This window comes from Halichoerus grypus, chromosome 14, assembly GCF_964656455.1.
Source record: "Halichoerus grypus chromosome 14, mHalGry1.hap1.1, whole genome shotgun sequence".
Classification (NCBI taxonomy): domain Eukaryota; kingdom Metazoa; phylum Chordata; class Mammalia; order Carnivora; family Phocidae; genus Halichoerus; species Halichoerus grypus.
In genome coordinates this window covers 63,503,540-63,528,149 of record NC_135725.1, presented here as the reverse complement: position 1 = coordinate 63,528,149, position 24,610 = coordinate 63,503,540, and the positions used below count along the sequence as shown (strand labels likewise).

Genomic DNA, 24,610 nt, shown 5'->3' with positions numbered 1-24,610 from the left:
CCAGACTGACACTAGAGTGTCATCAGGAAGCTTCCCATGTTTTAAGCTTAGGTATATATTTTGAAACCCCAGTGTAAAGCTCATAGCTTAAATAACCCTCATCTTAGGGTTAAAATTTAGTTCACTTTCTGAGCCCCTGAATTCTCCACTTGTTGCATTTAAAGTAGGGAACAACGTAGGAGGAAGAGAAAAAGGAAAAAGGAAGTCAGGGCAATTAAAGAGGATCAAGAGGCAGTGTGTTGTGGAACAACGTGTTCCCCACCTGCTGGGCATTTCTGTCTGAGTTCTGATGGCAGCAGAACAGGTGTCCTCACTCACCCTGCACGGGACTCGGATGTCCAGTCCAGTTTCTTCCATGTCACAGATCTGACAGTCACCCATTTAGCTTCTCCCGTCTTGGGGGGGGGGTCCCTACATCTCTGGTGAAGATATATTTATTGCTGACTTATAGAGGATTTCTCTTACACTGTACTTAGGGAATCCACACTGATACATCTTTTTGATACATGTATTATGTATTAAGAGTTTTACGAATTTCATTTAAGATTCTAGCCTGTGGAAACAATTAGTTGCAGCAGTAATTATAATAGTAATGATGATAATAAATGTAAACTCTGTAATCACGGGGACCTTGTCTTTTTACCCTTGTATCCCCAGCACTGGAAGGGTGCCTAGCTCAGAGGAGGTGCACCATTACAGTCGTTGAACAGATGGAGGGATGGATGTAGTGAGTCGTAACCAGAATTTATGAACTGGTGGTTTTGTAGGTACTCCATTAAGTACTTCAAATGGGTTATCCCATCTCCCAACAATACGATTAAGTGTTTTCTGCAATATTTCATCAAATCTAATTTGCCATTGATTATAAGGCACACTTCTATCTGTAACTGAAAAAAAAGACTAAGAAAAATTGAACTACAACACAGTGCTTTTCACTTAGAATTTTTATCATGAGAACTATTTTAGACTTAAAGATTTTTTCATCATATCATTAACGTGCGTACCTAAAAACGAAAATAAATTTGTTCAGGTAATGCTGAAACAATTTCACATTCTGAATCTGACTGCTGTACATCACTTTCCAATTCTGAGTCACTGATTTTTGTGTTTTTCCACATAATATCGACTTCTGTGCCACTAAGAGTGTTGGTAATGCTTTTTTTTAGAGAGCGTTGTTCTGCTCTTCCTAGGATTTTCTTCCAAGCTGCCGATACCCATTCTGCCAGTATTGATGCTGGCGCTTAACTATTTGACTAATCTCAGAGTTTATTTTTTTCTCCATTGAAGCATGTCACTGCTTGTTAAGCAACTTTTATTCAAAGTCAGCAAGATATAATCAAAATTTTGGGGTGTCTGGGTGGCTCAGTCAGTTGAGCTCTTGATTTCGGCCCAGGTCGTGATCTCAGGGTCCTGGGATCGAGCCCATCATTGGGCTCTCTGCTCAGCGGGGAGTCTGCTTGAGGATTCTCACTCCCTCTGCCCCTCATGCTCTCTCTCAAATAAATAAATAAATCTTCGAAGAAAAAAAAATGTTACTAGTGGTTTTCCCTGGTGGTGGTTGGATTACAAATGATTCTTGTTTTCTTCTTTGTAATTGTCCTTGTTTTCCAAAATTTCTACACATACAATTAAACTTGCCCTTGCTTAAGCTGCTGATCATGGTCTCTGTTTATCTCACCTTCTGTGTCCTCCTTGTGCGGGGAGTTTGGAAGTTGAATTCGTCCCTCTCCCTGGTGGTCATGCTGCCTTAGATGTGGGAAGGCCCATCAATCTGCCCCTGGTGGGACCAGGATCTCTGCTGACCTCCAGTGGCTCTAGGGTGCATGGCACGCAGCAAGAGACACGTTATTTGCCCTGCTGGCATTTTTACGAAAGTATTTAGTAATTGTCCTTGAACACTGCAGCACTTGCTCCCGAATACCAGAGTTAGTCTTACCCGTGTGCCTTCCGGTACGGCTTGAACCTTCCGTAGGGGAAACTGAGAAGCTTTTATAAGGGCTATATGTGTGAGGCATTAAGTATAAGAAAATCATTATGGACAATAATACTGTATTAAAAAATACTTGCTAAGAGACTAGATTTTAATTATTCTCACCATAAAAAGTGATAATTACCTGAAGTGAGAAGGTGCTAGCTAATGCCACAGTGACAGTCCTATCGCAGTATACAAATAAATGTATCCGATCAACATGTTGTATGCCCTGAACGCTACTGTGTTATATGTCAAATATATTTCAGTTTAAAAAGTATAAAAAAAAAGAAGAAAATGTACACTGAAACAGAACTTGGATGCCCAGGTTTAGCCTGAGTCCTGAGTAAGCTTCTAGGCTTTGTTTATAATTTCTCTGTTTAGGGTTTTATTTTGTTGAGGCGTTTTGTTGTTCTTTTACCCTCATTGTGGGGAAGGCGTGGTTTGGGAATGGAAAAGGGTAGAGAGGCAGCAGTGGCCCTCATCCCTGACCCAGAAGAACAGTAGGACCTTCCTGTTGAAATCATCTGCCGTAGGTAATCACAGTGGGGAGACGCAGGCAGTTTCCCATGTGGGACCCTGCTGGGCATGAGTGAGGAAGGTAGGCGGGCGGGCAGGCAGAGCCCGTCAAGGGAAAGTAAGTGACCACTGAAGCAAAAGTACATGCTAATTTTCTAATCAGCGAGCTGTTAACCTTCTGAAATTTGTTATTCCTTTGACATGCATTTTAACATTTGATCCATCCAGTTAATTAAAAAAAAACATTTATTATACCCTTTAAATCATTCTTTGTTATATTGTCAAGATGTCATGTTGTAATTATCTTAAAATCATTTTTGACCAAAGCCTGTAAGAAGTCACCTTTATGTCTGAGATTATCGATCAATGTAATTTTAAGGTTTTTGCTTCTTAATAATTAAAAGCCACCTATTTATGCAGCATACCTGCTGCCACGGTGTTGTTTGAGAATTAAGTAGGCAAATATCTATTCCTCTAATAGTCTTCAAGTATTATTTAATCTGTTTCTATCCGTAACTAGAATTTTAAGGCAACCTACAGGTTGTAATGTTAAAGTTTGTAAACAGACTCTTGTTATTTCTGCCAGGACTGTTGCAGTAGCTTCCTTACTAGTCTCCCTGATTCTCCCTGATTTACCGCCAGGTGAATATTTTTAAAGCCCCGTTCTACTGCTTCAGTGGCTGCTTATCACTTATCAGGTAAAATTCAAACTCCATTAACCTAAAATTTAAGACTCTCTGGAGTCCACCTATAGCCTTATTTCTTTTACTTCTGGTTTATGCATGTTTGCTATCAGCACACTATTTTCCCATTATGCCCGCTAATTTAAGAAAGTTAATTACTCCAGCAGTGTCTCTTATTGTCCATTTTCCTACTGATCCTTAGGCCACAAGTAGAAGGACTAGTTACTTTCTTAATGGGTCTGCATTATAAACTTTCTGCCAAATCCTTTGGGGGTTAGAAAAATTCCGTGGCTTTCTGCTGGCAAATTAGGCACCAGCTAGGCTAGTTTAGCCTTATTAACATTGAATGTGTACCTGAATTGGACTTGGTAGGACTATTTTCCCTTTGTAGGGCTTGATATTACTGAATTTAAAAACTTTTAATTGTTATTTTACCAATCGGATGGACAAAATGTTATCTGGTAGTTTTAATTTGTAACTTCTTGATTACAGATGAGCATGTTTTTTACATGTTTACTTGGCTATCTGTGTTTCTTTTATAAATCAGTTGACACTTTTAGCCCATTTATCTTTCTGGCGGTCCTTTGTTAATGTTTTTTATGTATTCCGAATATTATTAATTTGTCTCTAATATGTGGCACAGATATCTTTGTTCCGGTTTATCTTAAAAACTCATGGTGTTCTTCAACGTCTAGGTGCTTCCTTGCCTATGCAGCTTCAAAATCTGGCAAATATCTTGATTATGTCTTTGGTGCTGATGCAGGCCCTTCCCACAAATACACATTGTTTCCTAAGCCCCACCACAAGGCTGTGAGGAATGTTACTCTGTTTTTCTGGCCCAGCCTCCAGCTTCCTATGCCACCCACGCATTCAGTAATGTCCTCTGGGGAGAACTTGCTCTGTGTCTCAGGGTTCTTCCAATCCCCCAGCCCAGCCCAGGTGACTATGAAGAGCTTTACTGAGTTCTCTTTCTCTCTGTCTATGCAGGCATGATCCTCAGCCCTAAATCTGCACAAATTGCGGATTTAGTTTCGAAGAGGAATTACATAGGAAACATATGGGAAAGAAAATAGCCAGTGGGTGATTTTTGCTCACTTAGGAATGGTCTGTTCCTTTCTAAGATTTCAGTTCACTTATTCTTCATTGCTTTCATGGTGTCCGATATCTTTTAAAATTTGATTTTAAAAAATCTATTTTTTCCTAGTTGTCACAGCAGAACCAGTAGATTTCTGCTACCTACTACATCCTGCTTGGAAGTGGAAATTCTTTAGTAGATTCCCTTTTGGGTTTTCTGTGAACCCAGTAAGATCGCCAGCAAATAATAACATTTTTGCTTCTTTTTCAGTATATATACTCTTTCTTATTCCACTGACTGGGAACTCCGGTCCAGTGTTATACACAAGCCATAGCAGGTTTCTTTCATAGCAGTGTTTCTTTCCTGATCTCGGCAGGATAGCTTTCAGTGTTGCCCTATCAAGTTGTTTGGTATTTGCTTATTTGGATACCCTTTATCCGATTAAGGAGGTTCCCTTCTACTTCTGGTTTGCCAAAAAATTTTAAGTGTGAATGGATTTTGATTTTATCAAATGTTTTTCTGCTTCTTTTGAGCGGTATGGCAGTCCCCCTTATCTGCGGTTCTGCTTTCCATGGTGTCAGTTACCCTCGGCCGACTACAGTTCCCAAGCAGATGAATTGTCAGAAGGTCAGTAGTAGGCTCACGTTGTGTCATTCCCCTCACGTCATCTCTTCACGTAGGCATGTTAGCATCTCACATCACCACTAGAAGGGTGAGTGCAGCACAAGAAGTTATTTTGAGAGAGGGAGAGACCACGTTCACAGAACTTTTATTACAGTATAATTGTTCTATTTTATTATTAGTTATTGTTGTTAATCTCTTACTGTGCCTAATTCTTAAACTTTATCATAGATATGTATGTAAAGGAAAAAGCATAGTATATAGAGGGTTCAGTACTATTCACTGTTTCAGGCATCCACTGGGGGTCTTAGAACATATCCTCTGTGAATAAGTGGGGGGGCTACTGTAGTGGAATTTTTCTCTTTTATTCTGTTAAGGTCATGAATTACATCAATTGATTTTCAAACATTGAAGTGCTAGACTAAATCTAGCTTGTGTGATGTATTATCCTTTGTACACAGTGCCAAATTTAGTTTAATGTTTTCAAGTTTTGCATCTGTGTTCTTGAGTAAGACTAACATATACTTTTCTTTTCTCATCATTTCCATGTCAGATTTGGCAGAAAGATTATGCTGACCTCATAAAATTAGTTGGGAAATGTTCACTCTTTTGTATTCTCTGGAATGCTTGTGTAAACAGCATTATTGGCTGCTGGAATTTTTGGTAGAACTTGACGGTGAAGCTTTCTAGAAATGGGGTTTTCTTTGTGGGACAGCTATGGATTATAGATTCAATTTACTTAATAATTTTAGCACTGTTTATATTTTCTATTTATTCTGGTGTCAGTTTGATAGGTTCTGCCTTAATGGATTTTTTTAAATTAATTTTTTAATTTTAATTCCAGTATAGTTAATATATAGTGTCATATTCATTTCAGTCATACAGTATAGTGATTCAACAATTCTCTACATTACTCAGGGCCCATGATGATAAGTGTACACCAAATCCCCATCACCTATTTCACCCATTCCCCCATCCTCCTCCCCTCTGGTAACCATCAGTTTATTCTCTATAGTTAAGAGTCTGTTTCTTGGTTTGTCTCTCTCTTTTTTTCCTTCCCTTATTTATTTTGTTTCTTATATTTCACATATGGGTGAGATCATATGGAATTTTCTTTCTCTGACTGACTTATTTTGCTTAGCATTATACTCTCTAGCTCCATCCATGTTGTTGCAAATGGCAAGATTTCATTCTTTTTCAATGGCTGAGTAATATTCCATTGTATATATATATACACCACTTCTCTATCCATTCATCTACTGATGGACACTTGGTTGGCTTCCATAATTTGGCTGTTGTAAATAATGCTGCAGTAAACATAGGGGTGCATATATCCTTTTGAATTTGTGTTTTTGTATTCTTTGGGTATAAACCCAGTAGTGTGATTATGGGATTGTAGAGTGGTTCTATTTTTAAATTTTGAGGCACCTGCATATTGCCTTCCATGGTGGCTGCCCAGTTTGCATTCCCACCAACAGTGCAAGAGGGCTCCCCTTTCTCCAAATCTTTGCCAACACTTGTTTCTTGTGTTGTTGATTTTAGCCATTCTGACAGGTGTGAGTGGTACTGATTTGCATTTCCCTGATGATGAGGGATGTTGAGCATCTTTTCATGTGTCTGTTGGCCAGCTGGATGTCTTCTTTGAAGAAATAACGGGGATTTAAAAACATTTTCTAGGGGTGGGCACCTCGGTGGCACAGTTAAGTGTCTGACTCTTGGTTTCGGCTCAGGTGGTGATCTCAGGGTTGTGACATGGAGCCCCACGTTGGGCTCTGCATTCAGCGGGGAGTCTGCTTGAGATTCTCTCTTCCTCTCCCTCTACCCCTCCCCTCTCTCATTCTCTCTTTCACTTCTCTCTCAAATAAATCTTAAAAAATAGTTTATCTAAATCTCCAAACTTACTGTCATTATGCTATTGATAATGTTCTCTTATTATCCAGGTTAAATATTCCTGCTACATTCCTTAAATTGTTTTCTCTCTCATTTTTCCCTTGATCAGTCTTTCTAGTGGTTTATCAATTTTATTGGTCTTTGCAAAGAACCAGATTTTGGCTTTTTGATCTTCTCTATTGTATATTTGTTTTCCACTTCATTAATTTTTGCTTTTACCTTTCTCATTCACTTCTTTATCCTTTGTTTTTTATTTGTTCTTTTTATAATTTTTTAAGATGAATGCTTGGCTCTTTGGTTTTCAGCCTTTCCCCTCTGACATATCTGTTTTAACGTCCTAAATTCATTCTGCGTATCACTTTGGCTGCATGCTGCAAGTTCTCATAGGTACTTTCATTATCATTAGGTTCACATTATTTTTCAGTTTCTCTTTGTGGTTTCCTCTCTGATCCATGTCTATATAGTTTTTAATTCTCATTATGAGTGGAATCATTTGAAAGTTGTTGAGACTTCTTTTGTGACTCCTCGTGTTTGTTTTTTATATGGTGTATACACCTGCCAAGAACATGCGTTCCGCAGCATTGGAGTATTGTGTTCTGCATGTGTCAGTTTAGTCACGTTTCTTAGATATGTTGTTCAAATTCTCCTTACTTTATTGATTATAATCAATACATTATTGTTATATCAGTTACTGAAAGAAGTGCGTAATTTCCCGCCATGATTATAGATTTGTCTTTATAGTACTCCTAGTTTTTACTTTATTTCTAGACTGTTATTTGACATCTACAAATTCAGAATTGGTGTATCTGCCTGGAAAATGGAACTTTTTATTATGAAGGGTCCCTCTTGGTCTCTAGCAGTGCTTTTTGCCTTAATGTATACTTATTTACTATTAATATAGCTGTACAAGATTTCTTTTGATTAGTTTTTGCACAGTATGTTTTTCCCCAGCCTTTTTCTTTCAAGCTTTGAGTATCCTTATGTTTAGATGTGTATTTTATAAGGATATGTAGTTAAGAGTTTACTTTTGCTTCTTTGTCAAAGATCACTTCTGTATGTATATGTAGGTCTATTTCTGGACTCTATTCCATTGATCTGTTTGTCTGTCTGTATTCCAATAACACACTGTCTAGAGTCCTGTAGGTTTACAGTAAGTGTTGAAGTCCACTGGCTTAAGCCCTCTCGTTTTGTTTATCAGGGATATTGGTAATTTTCTTATAACGTCTTTGTCTGGTTTTGGAATCAGGGTAATTCTGGCCTCATAGAATGAGTTGGAAAGTGAACACTTCTCTTCAATTTTCGGGAAAACTTTGTGCAGAGTTATTTCTTCCTTAAATATTTGGTAGGATTGGCCAGTTCTCATCATGGGTTTTTGCTGGTAGATCCAATTCAGATTAAACATTACAGGGCTTTTACTTAATTTTCTCAGTTTTCTATTTGTATCCTTTTTTCTCTTATGCTGAAAATCTTGACTCTTAATGGCATTAGCATAATTACTCATGTGCTTTATCTGTAATATGTGTGTTTATTTCAAAATAACAATGCCAGTATTAAAATTCACTTAAAACTAATTGTATTTTACTAATAAAAAATTTTCCATAGTTTCAGAGCTAAAAGTATAAAACCAAGGTATGGTCAGGGAAATCTAAATTCCACCTCTGACCTTTTCTTGCTTTTTCTCCCATTGGCGGTGTATTTTTGGAGGGAGGAGGGGGATAGGCACAAAGATTATGTAAACGTACATATATACACATATACTTGCTGATAGCCACACACACACACACACACACACGTTATATGTTTCTTGTCTGTATTTCTTATGCAAAACAACATACCTATACACATCTTTCTGTACCTGGCTTTTTTGACTTAATGTATCTTGGACATGGCTCCTTAGCAGCATAAAGAGATCTTTTTCATCCCTTTACGTAACAGCCTAGTACTTCACTGTATGGGTGTACCGTCCTGTAGTTAAGCAGTCTTCTGTTGATGGTATTTGGGGGAAATAGTCACTTTTAAAAAGACATTTTCCATATTCCAGACCACAGCACTGTGGCACTGGCCAGTAGAATTACTTAACCTTATTGTAACAGCATTTTTATTAAAATCGTTTTCATTTCTACGTCACTGCAAACATTCACTTTATAATATGCCAGGTTTCACGGTGTAGTGTGCTGGGGACTGAAGGGGCTTTTCATTAGGAAGTTAAAGTTCCTTACTTTTTATTGTTTTTCTGGGCTGGTTTTCTTAGACGCAGGGTAAGCCTAAGCCTTCGTGGCCTTTGCCTTACAGCAAGTGCTTCTGTTTATCTTAAAAGACTTCTGCTTGCTGACGGAAGCACTCCCAGCCCTCGGTTTGTAGCACCAATGTAATCTCATTAATTCCTTGCTCAGGTGATAGAACCCCTGCGATTCCTACAACACCTCAGAGATGGGTTTTCTCATAGGCTATCAGGCTGAAAAAGGGCATGTAGTGATATATCCACTAGTCTTCTGCTTCAACAAGTACCAGCTCCTAAATAGATTAGTGTCTATATTAAATATGTGTATATTGAGATACCTTAAAATTATTTCAGATTTCTGTGATTTGGTGAATAAAGTACTCTCCTTGGCCTCATATATAACCAGTGGGTCCCTTCTTTTGCTTCGATTTGTCTTCTGTTCAAAGGATTTCAGTAGTTAAGCACTATTTCCTCCTTTTTAGATTTTCCATGGAGTTTACCAAAGTGTTACATGCTCTTAGTTACATAGCCTTTTCTCTAAACCTCCTTCTGAGAACCCATATTCATACATCAGTTTAGCTCTCTCTCATTGTTTATCCTAGAGAAAACACGAATACACCTTGACTTACCAAATATTATTGTAAGTACTTTTCCCTCCTCCTGAGCAGTGCGAAGACCTTAAAATACTTAGAATCATTATCCTCCTTGTCACCTCTCCTCCCCAGCTTAGATGCTCTTGGTGTCATCATGTATTTTAGTTTGTGTCAAATCCCACAAGGTCTAACTGTCCTTGTTTTGTATAGTCAATATTCACTTAGATTTTTAAAACCGCTTTATTGAGGTATAATTGACATACAATAAACTATGTATTTAAAGTGTACAAATTGATAATTTTGACCTATGTATACACCCATGTGTCAGCACACATATATGTATATTCACTAGTATACTTGTTTGTACCATAGAATCTCTTAGAAAATTAAGGTGGGAAAAAAAGAAATTAAGGTGGTCAGCAGAGCCTTATTGCTGTTATGTTGGTTTTGTTTTGTTTTGTAGCTACTAGAAATGGGAGGCAGGGTAAGAGAATTTTCATGGCTTCTTGTGCCACCATTTTAGAATTCTGCCCTCATTTTACAACTCAGTTAAAACAAAAATGTCACCTGTTTTAGGTCACTTCAGTCCCCTCTCTGGTCCCCTTCATTTAAAAAATTCAGTGTATCTTTTATCCTTTTCATCCATGTGAGTAGTATGGCATTGGAGCTTTTCCAGTGCCTAGAAGATACTGATTTCTTGTATTTGCCACCTCTTGGAAATAACAGCAGAAATATTTAAAGGCTTTTCCATTCTAATTGAGTCTATATCTTAGTAACTGTGATTTCTACAAATGAGATCAGCATACATTTTGATTTTTTGAGACTATACACGCTAATTTCGAGGATTTGCGTGTGTGTGTGTGTTCTTTTTAAAATCTCCGCTGCCTGAGAATATACCATAGGTCATAATAAGGGAAATTTTTTTTTTTTTTTTTTTTAGTATATACTGCTGACTTTTGGGTTTTATTCTGTTAGCTTACACAAAATTTGTGTATTTGGGATTATGAATTATTCCTCTACTAGCCGAAGAATCTAATATTTTTAGCCTTTGAGTATAGTTTTAATTTAAATTTAATTTTCTTTTATTAAATGCTGTAAGAGATTCTCGCAAGTATAAAGTGAGTTGAATAACTTTTCAAAATGGGAATTTTGCACATTCTAATTATTTTCTGGCTATCTATAATAATAATTACTAACACTAAACTTACTGGGTCATGCATTTGTGTAATCTCATTTAGTCCTTAAAACAAACCTGTGTGGTAGAAATTATTATCCTTACGTAACATGAGAAACTAAGGCAGAGAGAGTTGATATAACTTACAAGTTCAAAAAGCCAGTAAATAGCAGATTTGGGATTTAAACCAGGCAATATATGTCCAGATCCTGACCTTTTAATCAGTATAAACTTGTCACGATTAATTTTTTTCTCTAACATTGAAAAAGAATTATATGAACCAAAATATCCTCACTAAATAATTGTAAGATTTTTGACTGTTGGCCTAATGGGCTCACCCAGACCCAAGTACGAGGGTGAAGTTAATTTTGTTTTTCGTTCTTTTAGCTGATATAGCCCAGAGATATAGGATAAGCAAATACCCAACCCTCAAATTATTTCGTAATGGGATGATGATGAAGAGAGAATACAGGGGCCAGCGCTCAGTGAAAGCTCTTGCAGATTACATCAGGCAACAAAAAAGCGACCCCGTTCAAGAACTTCATGACTTAGCAGAAATCACCACTCTTGATGTAAGTTGTTAACTTTTACTGGATCAAATGAACATTGCCTGTTTAATTAATGTAAACAAAGTCTTATGCAATCAAAGAATCTGGACAGTTTCTTACAATTCATTGCAGTGGATCTGACATCTACAGACTTAGCGAGTTGAATTTTTCTTGAATTAATTCTCAAGGGAAATGCTCACGTTTTACTGAGTCTTTGGATAAAATCTGTAGCATACAGTAGAGCTGCACTAATTTAAATCAATCGAGGGCAAAGAATAGCCTGAGTTGTGAAGCCGTAGAAGTTAATGTCAGGCGTACACAACCAGAGAGTTTCCATATTTTCCTTAGTGGAGACCCTCAGGCTCTCTGCTTTAATGAGTCCTGTGTCAGCTCTTTGTATAACTTCCAGTGTCCTCTAAAACAGTCCTCCGTTAATAAAACCCTTCCCACTGTATGCTTAGTAGTTAAAAAAAAAAAGAAAAAGCTATCGAGTTGGGGCTTTAGGTTGTCATTGTCAGGTTTGAGATTTGACTTTTACCCTGCTTCCACGCTAAGAAGTTAGTTAGCCTTTCATGGATGCTATCAGAAGACACAAGGCTCCCGGGTCAGAGATAAAGGACTTTATTGCTCACATCCCAGCAAACAACGGGAGCATGTTTGCCTTTGTTTCTTCAACCTCCCCCCACCCCCGACCCCAAGTCCTGTGGAGGTGACATGGAGGTTCCAGATGGATGCCTGCACACGCCGTGGGTTCTGTGGTGGGAGAACTGTGGCCTCGGAGAACTCCGGTTTCAGAGCCGGCAGTAATCCTGCTCTCTGTCCCGGAGGGAGATTACCTCACACTTCAGGATTGCTTGCTGTAAGCACAACCCTCAGGAACGGCCTGGGTAAAGAATGCTCAGGGTCTTGCATTTGGCTGCACCTAACTGTGTAGGAGTGTGAGAAACCCATGAAGGAGTCTCTACCCATAGTCATACGTTATGAATCGATGTATTATTTTAAGGATAGTTACCTTATTTAGGAATTCCTCACCTTATTTAGATTTAGATTATCACTGATCAGTTAAAATAAAATGCTAGAAGGAAATGTTTATGATTACATTAGATGGGAGGTAAGATTGTTTTCAACCTAATATAATCTTTAATAGTTTTGGACTAGGTGTTAAAATCCAAATATGCATTTCTAGTGCTACATTTGTAGATAATTGAACAACAGCTGGGTGGATGAAATGACACATTTATAGCATATCTATATATGTTTGTAAAATAATTACATACTTTATTTTACAGCGCAGCAAAAGAAATATCATTGGATATTTTGAGCAAAAGGATTCAGAAAACTATAGAGTTTTTGAAAGAGTAGCAAATATTTTGCACGATGATTGTGCCTTCCTTTCTGCATTTGGGTAAGTACCTTAATTGAGAGTGTGTTAGTGGGTCGACTTGGCTGCCATGTGACATTCTTGTTGTGTGTGGTTATTTTCTGAAGATGACCTCTCCAGACATGATCTCAGTTCCTTTAAAGTCACCAGCCAGTCTTCCTTACACCTATCTCTGACCTCTTTTTAAAAGTTTGTTTATTCTTCTTTCTATACTATATTCTATTTCAGAATATGGGTGAGTGGAAAAGAATGGACAAGTTAACAATTACCTCTCATGTTTTTATCCAGCTCATTTACTAACACTATTCTGTGTTCCCACATAGTTCTAACGTGTGGGGTTTCCAAACTGAAACAACTCCTAGGCTTTCTCATGAAGAAGCATGGGCTTCGTTGTCTTGATTAATCTCCAGCTCTCCACCACCTTTTCTTCTGTCTTCCCTGTCCCAGAGGAACAGTACTCCTTCCCAAGGTTCACCTCTTTCCTCGTGTCTTTGTAACCATCTTTGTAACCATCCCTCGAGGATCCTCTTTGGCATTCATCCAGCAGTTGTCCTCACTTTCCCGTGTTTTCACCCTGACCCTTTTCATGACCTAATTTCTTTTGCCAAAAACATGATTCTCTCTTTCCTGACCTTTCTGTTCTATCTCTTGAGCTATAATCTCATCTCTTTCTTTTCTTTTCTAATTTTTCCCCAAGATTAGTTTATGCCTGGCCACCTTGAATTTCTTAAACGCCAGCCAGTGAAAAATCCTTACCCTAGTGGAAGCCGACTTTTGCCTTCATTACTCTCGTGAGACTTCTCTCTGCACAGTCACGAAACGCTTCTTAATTGCCAAGTCCAGTGGCCTTTTTTCAGTCTTTAATCCTCTTCAGTTTCTCAGAAGGCTGGGACAATCAACTGCCCTAGCCTTTATCTGCTGTGTCTACACGTAGGCTGCCTTGAATACCCCTGGCTTGCTCCTTATTTTTCTGACTTCTCTGACTTTCTCTCCTGTTTTTTTCTTTCTCTCGCAAAATGGAATCATTCTATAGTTCTTTCCCTTTCTTTTCACTGGGGGTTATCGCCATCATCCTTCGACTTTATGCAGTATGATTTCTCTCTTTGCTTTGGCCCATAACTGTTAGACTCCATTTTGGTGCCTATCTTGAGTAGAGTCCAGGTTTCTGGCACAGTCTGTCCTTTCCATTTTGTGACCTTTGTCCTTGTTGTAATACTTCTGTAAATTTTGTATGTGTTTTATTGTGAATGCTGTCAGTGATACTGGGAGCTCAGTGTAGGAGTAAATAACAGAAGAACTTCTCCCTGCCCCACCCCCATGCTTTGTGCAGGGCTGCTCTCCGGCCGCACGGGCCACTTGCTTGCTTCCTCAGACACGGCGGCACTTCTGCAGCGGGGCCCTTGCCCTTACTGTGCTCGGTGTCTGAGGTGCTTCTCCTAGAGCTCGTCTCCTCAGGAAGAGCTTTCCTGATAGCTTTATATAAAATAACACTGCCCTCATCCAACTTGGTCATTCTTTCACCACTTAGTTTTCTTCAGAGCACCTTTTTTATTGGTGTTTGATCACCCAAAATAAATATATCCATTTGCTTGTCTCTTTCCACCAAAATGTAAGCTTCGTGAGAACACAGGCGCTGTTAGTTTTGTTCACTGCTGTGTACCCAGTGCCGAGACCATACCTGGTACGAAGGAAGCACCTAGTGAGTAGTTAGTGAACAAACGAACGAATGGATGGATGAATGGATGGATGGAGCATGTTCTTCCTTTTCGTTCCATTGGCATCAGTCTTGGTTAACATCCCTTGCACCTCCCTCCTTTACTGCTCTAGTCATAAACTGGAGAGAAATCAGTGTTCAAGTCACTCAAATATAATTTAGAAAGAAAAAAAGTTACCTATTTGACTTAGAATTTGTTGTAGAGTTCACTCACCAAACATTTATCGGACACCTATTATGTGCTGGATACTGTACTGGGGCATAGGAAACAATGGTGAACAGATAAAACAAAAAAATTGCTTATTGTGGAATTATATTCTAATGATGGAGATTATTTCAGTTCATCTACTTTTTTTTTTTTTTTTTTTTTATACAAGTTTTGGTTTTAAAAAGTAAAAAGTAGGGGCACCTGGGTGGCTCAGTCGTTAAGTGTCTGCCTTTGGCTCAGGTCATGATCCCAGGGTCCTGGGATCGAGCCCCATATCGGGCTCCCTGCTCGGCGGGGAGCCTGCTTCTCCCTCTCCCTCTGCTGTTCCCCCTGCTTGTGCTCTCTTGCTCTTTCTGTCAAATAAAATCTTTTAAAAAATAAAATAAATAAGTAGAGAATTCTGATTGAGTTTGACTTAGAAGCAAATAATTTGTTTTTGTGATTGATCTGTGTGACCACATCAGTGACCTTGATCCCCAGTTACTGGAAACAGTCTGGTGTCAAAAAAAGCTTTTGGTGCTACAACTGCCAATCCAAACTTATAAAATATTGAGTCCCCAAAACAGCTAACTAAACTTTTCCTTTGAAAAAGTCTGCCTCATATTAAAGTTTTCCTTTTATTTAAATACATGCTTTTTGTTAGTATTACATAGTCTTATGAGTAGGAAAGATGATGCACAGGTATATATTTCAAGTCATTATAATACATACATTGCAAAACAACCAGCCAATTCTGTTTCATTCAAGTATATCACTGCTGTTATTCTTAAAACGTATTATTACTACTTCTCTCTTCCTATTAGAGCTGTTTCAAAACCAGAAAGATACAGTGGAGACAACATAATCTACAAACCACCAGGGGTAAGTCGCTATTTCTTAGTGTGTATAATTTTAAATATAATTTAAATACATGTATAGGATAATCTGTAGTTTTATACTTGTTAATTCACAGAATCATCGAATTTTAGTACAGAAAGGAACCTTAAGGCATCTTCTGGTACTAATTCAAACCTTTCAAAGTAAAGATGGGACACATAGGCCTAAAGTCACATAGGGATTTAGTGGCCGAGCTGGGACTAGAGATCTCCTGATCCCCAGGCCTTATTCATCTCTCTGTTTTGCATTCATTATGACACCCAAATTCCAAAAAATGCTTCTGTGGTCTGTGATCATCACTTCCACCTGCATCAGACCAGCCAAGCTCCCAAGTCCTCTGGGGTTTAAATTAACCTGATACTTGCCAGACAACAGGGAGCAACTAGGTTGCTTTTGACCCTTGGCTAAGCAGTTAAGTGTATCTAAACTTAGAAGTAGCTGCTTAGGCCCAGCTGATGGTAGCCACAGTCGAGAGGCGAAAATCCTGGTGTTTGTCATCGCATTGACCTGCTGGTCTGTCATTGCAGTTTTTCACACACACACGAATGGGAAACTGTTGATATTTTTTCGATTCATAGTTTTCATTTTAATGCTGTTTGCAGTGTCTTCATATACTAAAGTTTTTGGTTTTTATGTAGTCCTATGAATGAACTTTTTGCTTAGAAAGCTCATTTCCTATTCAGAATTCAGATAGGTATTTGCCTGTATTTTCTGCAAGTGCATTTCATCAATAGTAGGTTACATAGAGTGACTGTCTCTAGATTATCAGAATCCAGTACAGTTGGTTGTTAAGTCCATGGGCTCTGGAATGAGACTCCATTTTCGTGTCAAATCTGCCACCTTCCTAGGTGTGTAACTCCTGGAAAGTCTCTTAGCTTCTCTGTCCTTCAGTTTGTTCATTAATAAAAATAGCTGTGATTATAGGAGTCCTTGCCTTATGGGGATGTTTCAGGGATTCAGTGAGTGAACACATATAAAGTGCTTACACCAAACAGTGCTTGGACACAGTAAGTTTACTCAGTTAATGATAGCTATTATTTTTGTTGTCATTTTAAGCACTTCATAAATACTGATTTTGGGTGAATTGTGAAAAGAGATACTGTAGGTAAGTAATATTAGAGATAACAATGCCTTACATTTATATAGTTTCTTATATTTTTCAAGGCCCTTTCCCTAGAAGTTTCCAAATTTTCTTCTAACATTTTCAACTCTAAGGGATAGTTAAATTAATTAATTCAGATAATTCTTTTTCACAGTGCCTGCCATTGGTGAAGATACTGATAAACAATTAATTGACTCAGATCTGAGGAAAAGCAGAAGGCTTAGACATCACGGGTTGGATAATTAGGTCTCTGATAAATACAGAATTTTACAGCTCTCTTTCTCGGAAGTTCGGTGGTTTTTGTTTTGGGGGGATTTTTTTTCTTTGTTTTTTGTATACCCTGTAGATTTTCTGGGCTCATAGATGGCTTTGAGAATGCGTTTTTGCTAGCACAGGTTAGATTTGTTTAATTTTTTTTCTCTGCTTTTGTAACAGCATTCTGCTCCAGATATGGTATACTTGGGATCTATGACAAATTTCGATGGGACTTATAATTGGATTCAAGATAAATGCGTTCCTCTTGTTCGAGAAATAACATTTGAAAATGGAGAGGTATGACTTTCTGATGTGTGTTATCTTTAAGGATTTCTGAAAGAGCAAGCTTCCTCCAGCCATCTTACTATTTTACTACACATTTACCAGTTGTGACAGTCATACAGTGAACAGAACTATGTTATAGCCATTTCTGTAATAGAGGCCACTGATTCTTAGCTTTTGCTATCCAAGAACCCCTCTCTGTTGCATTTCCAGCAGTAGCCTTGAAAATGAGTTGGACCGTGCCTCTCAGGTGATTCTGCCCTAGAGAAGCAGTGCTGTGCAGATTTTAGTTACAATTAATTATATACAGTGAATAATCTTTTGCCATAAAAAGGTTTTTCTGATTCCTGTCTATCCTGAAAGAATGAAATTTTGTTATTTCATCGTAATAATGAAAGCAGTTATCAGATGTTATATCTGACCTCAGTGATCCTGAAATAAAGTCCATCCAAACTCTTACAGCTCCCATGAAAACAAACACAAAAGTCATTTTTAAAAAATTTGAAGGAACAAGTACAAAGGGCTATGTCTGTGAGGTACATAAGAGAGCTGTGCATTACACATGAAAGAATTGTGTGTAGTTCAGATTTTACATATGTAGTTCAAATTATCACATACCCATATAACCACCACCTAGTGAGGAGTTGGCAGTTCTGTAAAGGGTCAGGTGGTAAATATTTTAGGCTCTGCAGCTGTGGCCCAGAAGCAGCCTCTTACAACACCTAGACTTGAGTGGGGATGTTCCAGTAAAGCTTGCTTGCTTGCGCTCTTCCTAGTTTGTTGAGTGAACATCCCTGCTACTTTTCTCAGTTCGCTAGGCTTTGGGTATGTTTAGCCGAATACATGTGTTTATTGCATTAGCTTATTTAGTCCTCAGAGGCTTAGAAAGATATAGTAACTTGTCACAATTATTCACCTGCTTTGGTAGTTGTTCCTTTTTTTTTTTTTTTTCAAAATGCACATTCTTTTATTTTTTAATTAACTGATTTTTTTAAATTATGGTATAATTAACATAGTGTTATATTAGTTTCAGGTGTACAATATAGTGATTCAATAATTCCATACATCATTCACCACAAGTGCCCTCCTTAATCCCCATCACCTATTTCACCCATCCCCCACCCCCTTCCTTCTGCTAACCATCAGTGTGTTCTCTATACTTAAGAGTTTGTTTCTTGATTTGTCACTCCCTCTCTCTCTTTTTTCCCTTTGCTCATTTGTTTTGTTTCTTAAATTCCACACATGAGTGAAATCATATAGTATTTGTCTTTCTTGGACTGATTTCACTTAGCCTTAAACCCTCTAGATCCATCCATGTTGTTCCAAATGGCAAGATGTCATTCTTTTTATGGCGGAGCAATATTCCATTGTGTGTACGTATATATGTATATATACTACCTTATATATATATATATATATATATATATATATATATATATATATGCATGCCACCTCTTTTTTATCCATTTACCTATGGATGGACACTTGGGGTGCTGCCATAGTTTGGCTGTTTTAAGTAATACTGCAGTAAACATAGGGGTGCATATGTCTTTTCAAATTAGTGTTTTTGTTTTCTTTGGGTAAATACCCAGTAGTGGAATTACTAGATCATATGGTGATTCTATTTTTAATTTTTTAAAGAACATCCATACTGTTTTTTACTTTGGCAGTTCTTACAGGAATAGTTTCTAAAACAGAGTCAAAATGTATAGACCTGGAAAATCTTAAAAAATAAATAGGGGTTCCTCTGGCCACCCCCATAGTAGTTTCACATTTAAAATTCTTTAGATTTTTATTACATGTTGTAACCCACTACCCCAAATCATTTAAACTTTGAGGAAAGGTTTATTAACCTCTAAAGTTGGTTGTCTGGATAACCCTCCCCTGAGGGTTATCTTTTAATACCTATTTCATAAAGAGTATGTTGGTGTGGGCACAGGTAAACATGGAAGCCCAGGCAGCATAAACTACCAGCTATTGTGTTAATGTATGTAAATTGATATAGCAAACTAATTGACATGGATGTATTCAAACTACTCATCTGTTCTCTCCTAATAGTTGTTAGTGCATCCATACTTTTGCTTAGTTTAATAAAGCAATATGTTATATTTGTTTTTACTTTTAACCTTCTAGCTCTTAAATTTTTTTTTTTTTTTTTCAAGATTTTATTTATTTATTTGACAGAGAAGGAACACAAGCAGGAGGAGTGGGAGAGGGAGAAGCAGGCTTCCTGCTGAGCAGGGAGCCCAATGTGGGGCTCGATCCCAGGACCCCGGGATCATGACCCGAGCCGAAGGCAGACACCTAACCGACTGAGCCACCCAGGCGCCCCTAGCTCTTAAATTTTCTAGAAGGTGACTGCTGAATCTTATTTCCCAATTAGTATTTATTCAGCAACATCTGTCTTCATTTATTCAGTCATAGGTTGACTAGACATTATTGTGTGTAGTAATCTGTGAGCAAAAGAGAAGTAAAGTGAAATTCTGTTTTTAAGAGGTTTTCAGTCCAGTAGTTTGCATACAGATAATGTAACATTAAAGACATACCCCATGCCACATGAGGGGCACTATGAAAATGTTCTGGGAATTCAGAGGAGAGACTTCTTTTCTACCTTTGGCAGAAATGGGGTAGGAATCAGGGATGACTTTCTAGAAGAGGCATTTGGGTCCTGTAACAAAAGGGCAGAAAAGAAGTAGAAGTACTCATGGAAATAGGGAAATAAGAGGAGGGGCCTGTGCATTACTGAGTGTTGAAGGCACTGGTTGGACTTTGAAATGGAGATATCGAACAGGAAGCTGGGAATCCAGACTTGGATTGTGCACTGGAACTGGGCTTGGAGATAGAGAAGGAACCAGTTAGTGATGATGGAGATTATTGGAATAGTTGAAGTTGCCGGGCTAGAGCAGAGGAGTCCAAAGACAGAACCGTGGGAGTAGAAGCAATGAATGTGTTGGGGAAAGAAAAAAAATGTGAGCTGAAGAGATAAAAAATGAGGAGGAAGAAATTCTAAGTCAGCTTGCTGAAAGATCAGTGTGGTGCCAGGGCCGTGGGGGAAGAGAGACGGAGAGCAACTGCTCACAAGTGAGTGTGGGTTTTCTTCTTGGAGTGATGCAGACATTCTGGAATTGGGTAGTGTCGATGTTTGAAAACCTTGTGAATATAATAAAACCCACCACATTGTACACTTTCAAGTGATGAATTTTGGGACGCCTGGGTGGCTCAGTCGGTTAAGCATCTGCCTTCGGCTCAGGTCATGATCCCAGGGTCTTGGGATCAAGCCCCGCATCAGGCTCCTTGCTCAGTGGGGAGTCTGCTTCTCCCTCTCCCTCTGCCTGCCACTCCCTCTGCTTGTGCTCTCTCTCTCCCTATCTCTCTCCCTCTCTGACAAATAAATAAATAAAATCTTTTAAAAAAAATAAAATAAAATGATGAATTTTATGGTTTGTGAATTATATCTCAATCGAAAAAGGTAAACGTGACAAGAAGCTTAATAATTTGTTCCGTATATGAGCATAACGGGCTTTAGCACTGAGACGGAAACCATAAGCAAGCTCATGTCCTAGAAGAGAGGTTCCAGTTTCAGTTTTTTTAGCATAAAGGATGTTTGTGTTTTCTGCTGCTGCAATTCCTAAATGACAGAGAGACACGCAAGAGGATTGTTGATGGAAATAATTTTATTATAATAATTTTATTATGAAGCCCTTTCTGGGCTTTTTCTTATGAGTCAGAAGTTAGCATTTGTCAGAGAGAAGAAATGATGAAAATCTGCTGTCTACTCGTCACATTTCTCTTGATTATTCCCCAATAACAATAATACAAGTTTTTAGGGCATTCAGTAATTTTTGAGGTGCTTTTGTGTCTGTACCTTGTACAGACATATACACGTACGTAGTGGCAGGTACTTGTTAATAATGGCGGATACATTGTGTATTGGTTAAAGACTGGCTGTCTTGTGGGGTTTTTGTGTTTTGGTCTGTACCAACCACTTTTTAGTTTTGGGTAGTTCTCATGTAAGTGGAAGGGTTTTTGCAATAAACTTTAGAAAAAACATGTTTCCCAGTCAGTTAGATTTATTTGTTGCTGGTACACTCACTCAGTTTTTCAGTGTTATTTGTGAAGACTGAAAATACTCATCATGTTTACCCTACCCTAAAATCAACAACATTTTGATAAAGAACCAACATAGTTCCTCCTTTAGTCAACTCATTTTTTAAACGTCATGGTTTCATCTAAAAGGAGCTGATAGATCAGCGCAGTAGTTATTTTAAGGCAGATCAGTCCCAGCAGTGGAACAGGACACGTGGGTCCTCTGAGTGCCTGGGCACTTGAGGGAGAGGGCATGGGTTCCTTCTGCCGTTGAGGCTAATGTTTGTTTACACCACTGGACCTTTTTTCCCCTGGCATGTTGCAACTGTTATGCATGTTACATGAGTTGGGTTCAAGTTGTTCCTACCTAGAACAATGGCAAGGCCTGATAATTCTTATTGAATACTTCTGTATACAGGAATTGACAGAAGAAGGACTGCCTTTTCTCATACTCTTCCACATGAAAGAAGATACGGAAAGTTTAGAAATATTCCAGAATGAAGTAGCCCGACAATTAATAAGTGAAAAAGGTAGACAGATTAAGGTGTTTATTTTCAGCCTTTCTTCTGTCCCTCTGCTCCCCCCATTACATTCATATCAATGTAAACATATTTGGGTTAAAAATTTAATAAGTAATGTTAACTCTACTCAACCCCTGAATTTACATGTCAACATGGGGGTGGGAAGCATTAGTAGAGATATTATGAAGTAGTGGCTTTTAAAAAAAAAAACAGAGAAACACATGACTGTTTAGCTCCCTAAAATCAGATAGCATGAAAAGTGGGGTCATGGGTGGACAACAACGTTAGTTTTAGGTACTTTCTTCCAGCACCTTGATACTTGTCTGGTCCCTTTCTAATGGATAGTCCCAGAGAGATCACCGAGAGAACTTACACAGACTAACATTTATTTCTAAATAAAAGAAAGTTGAGTAGTTCTCTGTGAAGCTCTCCAAACCATCAGAAAGGAGTTTGAGTTTTCACCCACTTTTCTTCTGTAGTGAGAGAAGAAAGTCAAACAAATAAAGTGAGGGCATTGTATAGAGCCATGCTCTTATTAGTCATGTACTAAGTGTTTTGGGGTTGAATTATATTAAATGTCAACCAGTAGGGACTGGAAGGGCATCCTCCTTGAGAAAAGCTCATCTGTCAGTTTCATGAACTTGCTCACAACCGAGACCTGGATAGGTAACTGCCCATTTAAGGAAAATAAAAAAAAATCACCAGAGCATCTGAATTCAGTTTGAGTTCATATAATTTCTCAGGAAATTATACTCTGCCCTAAGCACTAAAATTCAACCTCTTTTAAATGTTGTAATATTTAGGTTGTAGTTTTTGTGATCTATATTATTCTAACGCATGTTGATTATTGAAATTCATTAATTTATGTCACTTTTCGTGAACTTACAATCTTATGAGACTACAGCCAAGAAAATTCTAATCTACCTCTCCAAATTCTATTTCCTGTAAAGGTACAATAAACTTCTTACATGCTGACTGTGACAAATTTAGACATCCTCTTCTGCACATACAGAAAACTCCAGCAGATTGCCCTGTCATAGCTATTGACAGCTTTAGGCACATGTATGTGTTTGGAGACTTCAGGGATGTATTGTAAGTATTCTTTTTTTCTTCTTCTTCTTCTTCTTAAATTACTGATATGTGTCTGAAAAATGAACTTAAAACCATTGTTTGAATATTTTAAATAATCGTATGTTGAACCAGTAATACTTTGTTATTTGGATGGATAAGATTTTATTTTTCACTCTAGAGTGTGGTGTAATTGTGAGAATTATGGTATATTCTTATAGAAATGCCAGCATTAGGTGATCCTAATACTTGGGAATTAATCTCTGAAAGAAAATTTTGCCCTTCCAGAAATTAGTTCTGAATTGAGTTTGGTGTTTGTCAGCATGTCAAGGAAAGCAGATTATAGTCCCAGGTCAGGTTAAAGGTAATTGGTAGTACTGCTGCTCACTGTGGTATTTAGGACCCAGAATATGGCTACGGCTAGGCGTTTCTGAGGGTATAGAGCTATGAACCTTTCCAAGAACAGGTAAGCTTTCTGAGTCCATTCTCAATTATCCATTCTTAGCTCTTTATACTATTAATAAATATGTAACCCGTGTCTCTACAACAGATAGTAGATTTTTATCAGCTTTCCAAGATGTTAAATGCAGTGGTAAAAATTGGAGATGTTTCTTCATGTATGAAAATTTTAAGCAACAGGTATTAATTCAAATTAGACTTCTTTTAAATTTATTTAAGTACCCTGTTTTATGTCTACAGATTAAATTGCACAGTTAGAGGATGATTTGAAATCCTAATTGCAGAATGAATTACCTCACTCACTACTCAGTATTTTATTATAGAGATGTAGTTGTTTGATAGAAGATTCTCAGTCTTACTGCATAGCAGGCCTACATTTGAGTTCTGCCTTGGGCAAGTCACTTAACTTCTCTGTTCTTGTTTCTTTACACTTAAAATATGGTTGGTGGTACAATTTATCTGATGGGATTGTTATGAAAATTAATGAGAGATGACAGTTGTGTTATGAACCATAAAGTACTAACAAGTATTTGTTCTTTCTACTTTACCTACACTCAAAAGAATACCATTTAGCCTGTTAGCTCATTAAATATTTATGCAGGTCTTTTGTAAATTCTTATTGTAAAATACATAAAACATAAAATTTACCATTTTAACCATTTTAAAGAATAAAATTTGGTGGTATTAATTATGTTCACAGTGTTATACAACCATCACTAGTACTAATTCCAGAACTTTTTCATCATCTTAAACAGAAATCCCATACCCATTAAGCAGTCACATCCCATTCCACCTCCCCTCTGCTCACGGCAACCACTAACCCATTTTCTGTTTCTGTGGATTTGTCTATAATGGATATTTCATATAAGTGGAATCATACAATTTGTGATCCTTTGTGTCTGACTTCTTTAACTTAGCATAACTTTTTCAAAGTTCATCAATATTTTAGCAAATATTGGCACTTCATTCCTTTTTATTACCAAATAATACTTTATTATATAGCTATACCACATTTCTTGTCAGTTGGTGAATTTTTTAAATTATTTTTTTAATTTAAATTCAATTAATTAATGTATAGCATATTATTAGTTTCAGAGGTAGAGGTCAGTGATTCATCAGTTGTATATAACACCCAGTGCTTATTACATCATGTGCCCTCCTTAATGCCCATCACCCAGTGACTCCATCCCCTCATCCCTCTCCCCTCCAGCAACCCTCAGTTTGTTTCCTATGATTAAGTCTCTTACGGTTTGTCTCCCTGTCTGATTTCATCTTGTTTTATTTTTCCCTCCCTTCCCCTAGGATCCTCTGTTTTGTTTCTTAAATTCCACATATCAGTGAGATCAGGTCTTCTGTATGACAGTC

At 37.7% G+C, this 24,610-nt stretch overlaps 1 protein-coding gene across 1 annotated transcript in view; it reads left to right on the top strand.

Annotated features, from left to right (window-relative positions):
- ERP44 (endoplasmic reticulum protein 44) overlaps positions 1-24,610 on the top strand; it is a 92,069-nt gene that overhangs the window by 50,814 nt on the left and 16,645 nt on the right. The window contains exons 5-10 of the mRNA XM_036074136.2: positions 11,133-11,317; positions 12,583-12,698; positions 15,400-15,457; positions 17,010-17,126; positions 21,616-21,727; positions 22,669-22,810. Of these exons, the coding sequence (XP_035930029.1) occupies positions 11,133-11,317; positions 12,583-12,698; positions 15,400-15,457; positions 17,010-17,126; positions 21,616-21,727; positions 22,669-22,810 (730 nt within the window). The remainder of the gene's footprint in view (positions 1-11,132; positions 11,318-12,582; positions 12,699-15,399; positions 15,458-17,009; positions 17,127-21,615; positions 21,728-22,668; positions 22,811-24,610) is intronic.